The 11,254-nt window shown below is 37.8% G+C and overlaps 1 protein-coding gene across 1 annotated transcript; it reads left to right on the forward strand.

Annotated features, from left to right (window-relative positions):
* Positions 1-1,727: 1,727 nt before the first annotated feature.
* Positions 1,728-11,254, forward strand: LOC142095415 (uncharacterized). The gene is made up of 9 exons (XM_075178361.1): positions 1,728-1,809; positions 3,086-3,200; positions 3,973-4,063; positions 5,563-5,673; positions 6,643-6,762; positions 8,351-8,420; positions 9,531-9,591; positions 11,007-11,095; positions 11,249-11,254. Exons 2-9 carry the CDS (start codon positions 3,113-3,115, stop codon positions 11,252-11,254), a joined length of 636 nt encoding a protein of 211 aa, XP_075034462.1. The 5' UTR covers positions 1,728-1,809; positions 3,086-3,112.

Below are 11,254 nucleotides of genomic sequence, written 5' to 3' on the forward strand. Positions count from 1 at the left end.
TTTATCAGGTTCTGCATCTGCAAACAAGTGCTTAAAGGCAGCCTACTGTATGTTACATTAATTGATTACTTTGTTTGTTCACAATCATCACTTATTGGTTTTCACCTAGTGCCTGTTTTGCTTATATTTATGTATTTTGCTATTTGTTCTTTGTTTAATTTGTTGCTTTTGCACTCTACTACCTATGGCATTGTGGACCATTGTGGCACTGAAATTATGAGTTTGTATCCTGACCAGGGCCCTATGGAGATTGTTTGCTCCATGTTTGTGTGGGTTTCCTCTGGCTTCTCTGTTTTTTCCCTTACTGCAAAAACATACTGGTAGGCTAATTGGCTGCAGACTAAAGTGGACGTGTGTGTGTGTGTGTGTGTGTGTACCTGCAGCACAATTATGGCCATTTACACAAATAAACTAAGGCTTAATGTGCACAGAATGAATGTGTGCATAACTTTGATCCTGTTGAATAAGCTGTGTAGAACATGACATTGCTTCCTGAATGAGAGCTAGTTACTGCAAGTGCCTCACTTTCTGCCCAACTGAAAAATGTACTTTTCCTGTTGCAGGACAAGATATTTTAAAGAAGTACAAGAGGTAGGGACAATGCACATATAGAGGGCATTCTCAGTTTAGTCTTGGAGCTTTTTCATCCCTGCTAAATGCACACTTACCAACTTTCTTGACTTGTCCCCTGGGAGATCCCAAAGGACAGGTCATGTGACATGGGGTAGGAGGGTTCCCTGCCCTCTATTAAAAAATGCCAAAATTCACAGCATTGACTAACCGGGGGCGAGCCTTAATGCTGTGACTGTGTTGTTAAGCCCCACCCACCGCTATTTAATGCCATGAATTTTTGTATTTTATAGTGGGGCCGGGGAGTCTCCCATGACTTAGTGGCGGTCCTGCTCAACATGTTCCTGCACGCATCATTGCACAGTCCTGTCAGGCCCTCCTAGATGTTGAGTCCCTAGAAGCAGGTTTAGATTTAAAAGGGCAAGACTCTGGTCTGCTAGTTATTTTTAGAAAGCCTGCTCACACCCTCTATGTGAAATGAAGAAAACGGTAAACATTATTAAGATGACTGCTAGCAAGAGCTGTAAAACAGATCACCTGCTATGTTTCTGCTTATAGTGCCTCACACTAAATAGAGCATAAAACATACTGGCTGACACACATTTTTTACAAAGTTTTGGCTGAAACTAAGAAACAAAAAAACAAGCTTTCCAGTAGGACAGTTAGTAACATCAAAGAGCAAAAAGGGCCTTAAAATTACCAAAGGTCAAAAGTGATGAGGGAGGGATATTGAGGAAGACTGCAAAATTATTAGGGTCTTGAATTTTGGCTATTAATGAAGCTTTTAAATTTCGAACAATCTACTGATGTTTTATTCAGAGCTATTACATATTCAAAAATTAAGGAAAAGAGGTTGTGGATAACTGCTCAATGTGAAGGGTAATAGCCATTGATTAAAGTGTTTGATGGATTTGTAGTAGATTCATTGGTGAAATATGAATCAATATGAGGTTCATGCATTTCAATGAATGAGTTAGTTGAGATTGAATGAAAAACCTTGGTTTAAGACATGACATATTGTACAAGTTGCTCAAAAGGAAATGGCTCGTGAGTACTTTCCAACCTTTGCCAAGAACTATATTTTTTTGGACAACGTACAACAAATAACACGGTCATGTGAAAATCTAGGGTGTTTCCTTGATTAAGGCTGGTTGCTAGGTATATAAAGGACAGATTTTCATGTACCTGTCTATCAGCTGCACTTACCAGAAAGTCAGCCATCTTTGCCTGACAATCCAGGTAAGATCATTCACCAAATACTGGACAGGGCTGTATGATAGTGATGTTGTGCAGGACACAGGTAATAAACTTATGTTAGAAATTAATGTTATGTCACAGTTTTTGACAATTTAATTTTTTGACCATTTTGTATTCTGGGGCAGCAACAATTATAGCTTTCTGCATGTGAGCATTGCTTATAGCATCTGACTAATAAATACTGAATCTGAGTTATTTGGGCTACACAAATTGGAGCAACTAGTTTTTGTTTGTTTGTGCTTTTGGAGGGGGGGTAGTATTTATTTGGTTTTGGTATATTTTAGAAATAAAATATATCAAACCATCCTATATACTTATGCAAGCAATGCCTTGAATATAGCAATTTTAATAATAATTTACAGATTTACAGATTGTTTTACTGCAATAATTATTTACAGGCTGTATCTACAGAATCCTCTTTGCAGCCTTTAGTAATGTCATAGAAGAGTAATAAAAAAATTGCTCTATTCCATATGACCATTATATATAGATATATTTTACAGAACATTTCCCACCAAAAAAGAGGAAAATCATCTTATTTATGTTTTTCACCCTAAACACAATACATAAGTAATTTTTAGTGAATTTAGTAATTTAGCATGTTATGCTTTCTAACTAATAATGCATTAATACAACAGGAATGTGCTCAGCCGGTCTTCTGCTTGAGGCTGCAGATAAAATAACTCCCTGCTCATCCTTTATAGAAACTATATAAACGTAGACAAATATTATCACCTTTAAGCATTACCAGATCTACCAGCATGGGAAAAACACTAATTTAGAGACTGCATTTCTTTCAGCTTGCTTCATTATAGGACTAATCATGATAGCCAAGCGCAAGGAGAGGGGGGATAATGTGTCTATAATCTCCTCTCTAGTATGTATTATTGTTGTGTATGTGTATTCATTAACTTTGATCAAAGGTGAAGTTAGAATCCCCATATCAAAATACTGTACTTGCTCCTGTTTTGCAGTTCTTAAGAGAATTCTACCCCTGCACATACATTTACACAAAAAATTGGTCTTTCCTGGTCCTATTTTTTCCCCAATTCTGGTCAGTTTTTCAATAGCAGAGGTGCATGTGGATGCTATTCCTTACAGGAAATTAATATATTAACCTATAAGTTGTGCTATGAGCTGAAGAAAGTCATACAATTAGCATTAAATTCAATTATAATTTGGTATTTAATTTTGGTATTTTTATATTTAATTACTTTTACTGTAACATAGATTTGACAATACACTTTTACTCTTCTAGTGCTTCTGACCGGTACAAGACATCAAGATGTTGAAATTGTGTGTTCTTCTGTTGGGCATTTTCATATGCGTTACTGAATCAACAATCTATACATCCCACGATGCTATTAGTAAACGTAAGTTTCATGCTTAATATATTTTTTCTTGATTAAATATCGAAAAATGGATTTGCCATACTTTTGTATAATATTATTTATCGCTAGTGTTTGTGCCACCTGCCTAATCTCCTAGACAATCCAGGAGGCACCCTACTGGATCCCAAGTGGAGGCGAGGGTTAATGATACGGTTTGCATCATCGGGCCTGGCCCCCCGCTGCGTGATGTCACAGTGACATGATTACATTACCACGTCCCCTCCTGCACTTGCCACCTGTCCTCCCCTCCAGATTCTCCTGGAGGGGTAGTAGCAACAGTTGCCAAATATTTGTAATGTGAACTGCAGCAAAATATTTGTGCAAAATGTATGAAGTGTGCCTATACGTGATAGTTCTTACATCAAACTTATTTGGTTATTTATTTATTTCATAGTGTTCAGTTTGTGAGAAACAAGACTTCTCCATTGTAATGAGGAGCTGTGTTCAATTATTATTCCTTTGTAAAGCTATAGAAGTGTTCAGTCATTGTTTATGATAATGTTATCAATGTGCGACTCTTTCCTATAGCTGTGTAAGAATGATGCATGTTTAGAGCAGCGAATATAACAAGTCCCTCTCAAAGTACAATTATACCTATAATTACTGTTCTGTTCTCTGCTTAGAACAGCCCCTGAAGCACATATGGGATCATGTGTTTTAAAGAGATAACTATAATAATCTGTGCATTTTCATTTGCTGCTAAATTTTTAGTAATAAATTGCACTTATATTTTCAAATTTCACCTTATTTTCAGAGATTAAGAAAAATTGTGATAAACACAGCTCTATTTTGTCTAACTTACCTCTTGGAAATATTGCGGTCCGTGGTCTCCTCCCTCGTCAAAAGTAAGTTCTCAATGGAGTGAAAAATAAATAAATGAATTTTGGAAATACATTTAGTATACATACGTCATACTATGAGAATAATGATAATTGTAACTGCGGGTGAAGGGGCAGGGTAATAATGCAAAGTGTGTACACAGGCTTAGCAGAGCTGGACTAGCTTGAAGGACACAGTCACACAATACTAAAAAAAATAAGGAAAGAAGATCAGATAAACCAAACATAACTTTCTCTATTATGCATGTGGTGAATGTGTTATCAATGACACAGCAATGATATAATTAGTATCTTCTCAAGATTCCCACAGCTTTCCCATATTATCTTCACAAGTGCCATCTTCTCTTAGCATTCAGCAACTGTAGCCTTCCCACACCAAAAAGAGTGCCAGCAATAGTGATCCATTGTGGACTATTGTGAGTGAATAATTCTGTTTAACAGTTTAGTCTACTAATGTCACATCTGGTGGTTGGAAGGTTGATCATCCGGAGCAAACAAGTTCTGGTTCCATTTGGTGGGCTGTCAATGATCTCTTCGGTCATTTCTATTCACGCCTAGCTTGACCATAGTTATTACAGCTGAGTATAATTGGTAGATGTAACCCAAAAAGGTAAAAGAACAATATACTCTATTTTGCTAAAAGAAGAGATGTCCTTTCATGGATGAATATCACACTCTGGACACTTTATTTCATCATCCTATCAGTCTTTTCTTTCTTTCTTTTTCTTTCCCCCTTAACCACCAAAAAACTGCACCTAGTAACATTTACAGTAGGTAGTATGTAACCTGGCGTTATATTGATTGCTGCATTTGACACTAACTGGCAAAGGAAACATTTGAAAGCAGGAGAGTATTTTGGGCCAAACTACTATGTGATTGGTATAGTGTCAAATACTAGATTGTTATTTAAAAAGACACCCAGTACATTCTTCTTACTAAAAAGGGGAGAATTGTGTGCCACGTCCTTCCCTTATGACAAACATTGCGCAAATGTCTAACTAAACAAAAAATGCAGCTAAATGAAATTGTGAAATAATCCTCCAAACATTACAGAGGCGCTAACCACAAAATTGATCTTTCTTTATTTGAGATGTGTGCAGAAAAGTCTCAGGATAAAGACATGTCTGTGGGAGACAATGAAATTGTTTACACATAACAAAAGCCAAAGGTAGTCCTTGGAGGTCCTTTCTGATACCTGTCCCTCTTCAGTCCCCCCTGCTTCCCCGTAGACAGATGTCCAATTAGAAAGTAAAGGGGAAGGGGTGGCGGGTGGTAACACACACACACAGAGAAGAGGTTTTCTAAAAAAAGACAACAAAACAAAGGTGGTGCTTCAAAATGTCTAATTACTGTTTGTATCAGGCACAGTCAGCGCATGAAGAGAAAGCCTTTATGTACAAATGTTTTTATGAATGTATTTCTTTATAACTCCATTAGATAACTCATATGAGGTTAGTATGCCTTTATCACTCACACTGATTAATCAATGTACTTTCTTCTGCCAGAAATGCAGTTTTAGACACAGATATACATGGGGTGGATTTCCAACTACAAGACGCCGCTTCTAACAGACATGCAGTGGTTATTCGGGCTGTGATCAGATTGGGCACTTTGAGGTAAGTATATTTTAAAAATATATATTTAGACAAATCTGGGGCAGCACGGTGGCTCAGTGGTTAGCACTTCTGCCTCACAGCGCTGGGGTCATGAGTTCAATTTCCGACCATGGCCTTATCTGTGTGGAGTTTGTATGTTCTCCCCGTGTTTGCGTGGGTTTCCTCCGGGTGCTCCGGTTTCCTCCCACACTCCAAAAAATACCCATGCTAGTAGGTCAATTGGCTGCTATCAAAATTGACCCTAGTCTCTCTGTCTGTGTGTGTGTGTGTGTGTGTGTGTGTGTGTGTGTGTGTATGTTAGGGAATTTAGACTGTAAGCTCCAATGGGGCAGGGACTGATGTGAGTGAGTTCTCTGTACAGTGCTGCGGAATCAGTGGCGCTATATAAATAAATGGTGATGATGATGATGATCTAGTCATTGAAAAGATTTTTCAAATCTGTCCAGGATGTTATCTCTGGAACCATCTGATAAGCTGTAATACAAGAGTAAATTAGATGGTTTAAGATTACATATCTGTATATTTTTGGATCACTCACTTTCTATCTTTAGGTCAATTTATTAATTGGTAAAGGAAAGAAAGTAAGTAAATATATTTTAATGTTTGCTACAATCATAAAAAGTGTAAGTTGCAATGTATCAGGATAGTATAACACGTGTATCTATTTAATAAGATTTGTTAACAATGATAAACTTGTACACTTAAGTAAGTGAAATAAAATCAATATTTAAACTGTTCCACCACGGACTCAAAGCTGATTGACAAATATAATATGGATCCTAGAGGAAGAAAGTCAAGAGCCTTTGGTCCAAAATATAATGATATCATTGTAATCCTGTGATTATACAGTATTTATTACTTCATTTCTCGCAGATTCTGCAAATTAACCACAATAAATATTTAAATGTGTAATATATAAATAAATCAATATTATAATAAAATATTTTCATTAACTTTTCCTATTTGAAGTCAGTATTTGGGCGATCTTAAAGCTACGATAACGTTTGACACTGCATTTGGTGTTAAAGGAGGAGTGGTTTCATTGGCTACTGACATGGATACGTTAGATGTGGATGTGACGATGAAGAGGTAAGTGAGCCTTAGGATATAGGTTCCTAACATTTAGTGTCATGTGTCTTATCTGAGCATAAAGCATTAATACACTTTCACAAACTTTTCTTCTTAAATCTGGTGTACAGATGGAGCAGGTTAAAATGGGACAATTAGCAAGCTGGTCGCTCCGATCTGTTTATATAACTGTTCTGCCAGAATGTTCACTTAATAAATGAACAAACCTTGAATGCATATTGCTTTATATGTTAATAGCATTGAAATGTATATATGCATATGTCAGAATAAGATAGGGTTTTTCTCAAGCTGGAAGACATGCTTTGCTAGACAGGCTAAAATTCCTGCCTGTACAACCCTTAAAAGATTTTGTGTATTCAAAGTGTACACGAGATGGTACCTTGTGCCTTCGAGACTACATATAATCTACCCGGACACCTCTATTCTCTGTTGGAGGGGATGTGGGGAAGTTGGTTCATTCTATCACATTTGGTGGACGTGCACCAGCATCTCTAATCTTTGGTCCCAGGTTGCTGACCTTATCACAAAAATACTTGAGATTGAGGTGTTGCCAGACCCTCTGGTTATGCTGCTGTGTTCTTGGGTTCGGTCCCTTAACAAACATGGAGACAAGCTTGTGCAGCATATTTGTGCAGCAACCCGTCTGCAAATAGCCAAGGAGTGGAAATCCCTTTCCCCTCCAAGTCTCCACAGCATAGTCTCCCGGGTCTGGTATACGGCCTCAATGGAATACATCACTAGCCTTCTTCACGACAAAAAAACAATTTTTCATAAGGTGTGGGACTTCTGGTATTCTTTCCCTCAGACTTCAATGCCCGCCACCCAGTGAATTGCATTTTCTATTAATTTTATAGTGTGGGCTCTGTTTCCCCTCGTGGGGGTGCCGGATTAGCTTCTTCCCCCCTCGGAAGGTATATGTCGAGTTATCCCTCTGTTCCTTTCCCCTCTTAACCTCTTTCTCTCCTCCCCCCCCTATCTCCCCCCTGTCTCCTTTCTCTTTTCAATAAAACTTAAGAAAAACACAACAGCGTAGGGTTTCCTATTTACGGGCCTTTCCAAGGCTTACAGTTGGATCATTCCAGTTATGATTAATGTGCTGTTTTGTATTCAGTACCTCTGTATTCTTACTTTGGATTATTTGTAACTCATGTTGTTGTTGAAAATAAAGAGTTAAAAAAAAAAAAAAATTTTTTGTGTAGTTTGTCTATATAAGTTTAGATTTACTCGCTGAGCTGCGAGCTGAAATTCAGCGAGTAGTTACCGTATTAACGGTAATATTTTTAGAGCGGGGGGTTTTCGGCGATTCCGCCGTCAATTGAATACCCCCCTCTGTGTCAATCATTTGTTACATAAAATTGATTAAAGGACTCTAGTGTGGAAGATAATCATTATCAATAGGACAATGTATCTGCTTATCTCCTGCACCTTGAACTCTTTTCCGCAAAAGAACTTTCTTCCCCTTCCAATACATATCCACCATAGAAACATCGTCATATATAGGGACAATACAACATCTGTTTGCTGAATATTAGTCTCTCGATCTTAGATGTGCACATAATAAAATTATGTTTTTCTTTTCCCTTTACAGTGTACCACGACGATCACAAACAATTCCTGCAGATTTTAAACTTCAAATAAAAGAAAAACTAATTGCTCCGGTAAGTATGCATATTGAAAGCTACAATGATAATGCCTTTTTGTGCCTCATTTTTAACCAATATATTTGAGCACTGCGTGTATTCAGTTAGCACAATCCTGTAAAGTAGCATGCCTAGGTTTATTCCTCTATGTACAGACAACTGGAAATAATGATGTACCCAATGCTGTAAATTGCTTCAAGTTTCTTTATAAAAATAAAAATATAATAATAATAATAATATATTCTGCAAGTAATTCCATTAAAAATGCATAAATATATTACTAGGCACAAGGGCATACATTGCTGAAGATGTAAGATAGATGACAAGGTGGTGATGCTTCAGAAACAGCTACCAATAGATACACTCTGCTAGATGGTGCAGAGTTAGGAAAGAAATTCTATTTACAAACAGATCTTTTGGGAGTATTACATAGCGTTTAATGGCCATTCATCAGTAAATTTACTGACTGTGAATAAAAAAAAGAGTATTTTTCATGTTTCACCTGTCAGAAGAATAGAATAATATAGACAGAAACAATACATCTATATTTTTAAGATTATGCTGTATATTTAGTAAATCTTCTGAAAAGGACAAGTGGAGGTGTTGCCCATAGCAGCCAATCAGATTCTAGCTATCATTTTCTACTAGATAAATGATATCTATGTTGTGATTGGTTGATATGGGCAACGCCTCCACTTTTCCATTTAAGGTTTGCTAAATATACCCCAGTGTAGGGTTGTAAACACTTTGTTTTCCATCTCTGATTGTTGTAGATGCTGCTTCTACTTTCAGGTCTGAACATACTTTAATGTACCATAGAAATATATCTGTTACATTTTCATCTGTCATTAATTTTTTTATAAAATTAGCAGTAAAAGTATTTTCAACATTCGACTTTACAGGACGTCCTATGTGTTTATTGATTTACTTATGCATAGGTGTCACTCTTTCTAATAATACATATGGAGATTTATTTACCCATCTAAACTTCCTCTTCCTAGACCACAATAGCAACTGTATTTCAATTTACACAAGATTTCCCTCTGTAGCAGTAATATTGTCTCTATAAGTTGTGTCTCATTTGTGCCGTTTTACTGTGTGAATAACAAACTTACTTTTACATTGCAGTGTAAAGATCTCATGAAAATAGTCATAGACACCTGTAATGAACAGAACAAGAAATTCAAAGGTAAGAATAACTATTCAACTAGCAGCTGTGTTCTCCATATTGTATAGTGTCTCCTCTGAAACAGTGCTGATGAGAGTAATCTAACATTCAAAAGTATGACATAAATAGTTAAAAATGTAACTTTACAGGAAGGATTCTGTCTTCCTCTTAAAATAGTTTCCAGTAGTTGCTTTGCAGCGGTTACACTGTTGGGGATTGTTTACAAAATCCCTCAGGAGCATCCAGAAAACAAGGAGTGCTCTGCACCAGGTGTTACACTACAGTGACTGACTATACAAAATATTGAGTATATTTAGATAAAGTGCGGTTCTTAATCTCACGGTTACGTTATCCGGTGCATTACAAGTAATGCAGCAAAGACCCTGGCCGCTCCAATTAAAAAGCTAATTTGCTGTAAAATAAAACAAAAGTTTGCACTATTGAGTAGTTACAACCAAGTAATGAATCAATAGCTCACTATGGCTGTTGGTGTAAAAGAATTTGCACAAGCTGACTGGAACGGCCGATCACATCTAAGTACTGTACTCACATAGGTGACTATTCTAGTGCATTAGAGCAGCCCCGCACTGAGGACAGGTACCGACAACAACACATCTCTGTCATTCAAGATGTATTAGTTGTGCAGATTTATGTTTCAGTTACTAATTTAAACTTTATTCTTTGGGAGGGAGATTAGTGAACTAGAACAGAGGAGAACACACATTCCTGTTCAATATCAAATGAAATATACAGGGCCTGATTAAGGGTTCCGGCTGCCCTAGGCTATTTCAGCGCCCCCACCCCCCCTCCAGCCACCTCACCTGCCCCCTTCAGCCTGCTCACCTGCCCCCTTTAGCTACCTCACCTGCCCATCTGCCGCCCCTCCCCCCGAGACATTAGAACGGACTTACCTGCTGTGGAGTCCTCTCTTCAGCGCTGTGTATGACAGGCAGTCTGGCAGCGATCGCTGCAAATTGCCTGTCGGTGTAGCCGCGGGCACTTCTTACTCTGGTCACGTGAGATGTGGAAGTCCTGATCTCACGTGACCAGAGTAAGAAGCGCCCGCGGCCACACCGACAGGCAGCTAGCAGCGATCGCTGCCAAGACTGCCTGTCATGTGATAGTGACAGTCGGGACCGCTCCTTTAGACCAGGGGCGGACCAGATGACTCCGCTGGCCACATTTAGGGGGAAAAAAAACAAACATCTCGGTGATGCTGCGCCCCCCTGGCTCCAGCGCCCCAGGCTGCAGCCTGGTCAGGCCCTGGAAATATAATTCCTCTTAAACACACACCGGATATTTAAACTCAAAGTAAACAAGAGCAGAGATATAAAACAAACACAATGTATGTCTAGATTTTATTTGGATAATATTATGTCATTGTAACCATTTAGTATAGATTGTGTTAAACCTGCTGTTCCTATTGTATCTTGCAGCTGTATATACACTTGGGAACAACTTACAATGTCGCAATGAAATCACAAGCATAGTACCAGGGCCTGATTACATTGTTTTAGAGCTGTCTGTAAGTAATTTTTTTTGTCAAAATCACTTTCCTGTATTTATAACTTTAACCAGGTTATACCTTGTGAACATTGTCTGCACTCAATTCCCTCATTTGCTTTCAGATTAAAAGCTCTTGTTTATATAGTTTCACTATGTTCATATTTTTGTGTAGGAGTAA

The sequence above is a fragment of the Mixophyes fleayi genome, chromosome 6, assembly GCF_038048845.1.
Source record: "Mixophyes fleayi isolate aMixFle1 chromosome 6, aMixFle1.hap1, whole genome shotgun sequence".
Taxonomy (NCBI): domain Eukaryota; kingdom Metazoa; phylum Chordata; class Amphibia; order Anura; family Limnodynastidae; genus Mixophyes; species Mixophyes fleayi.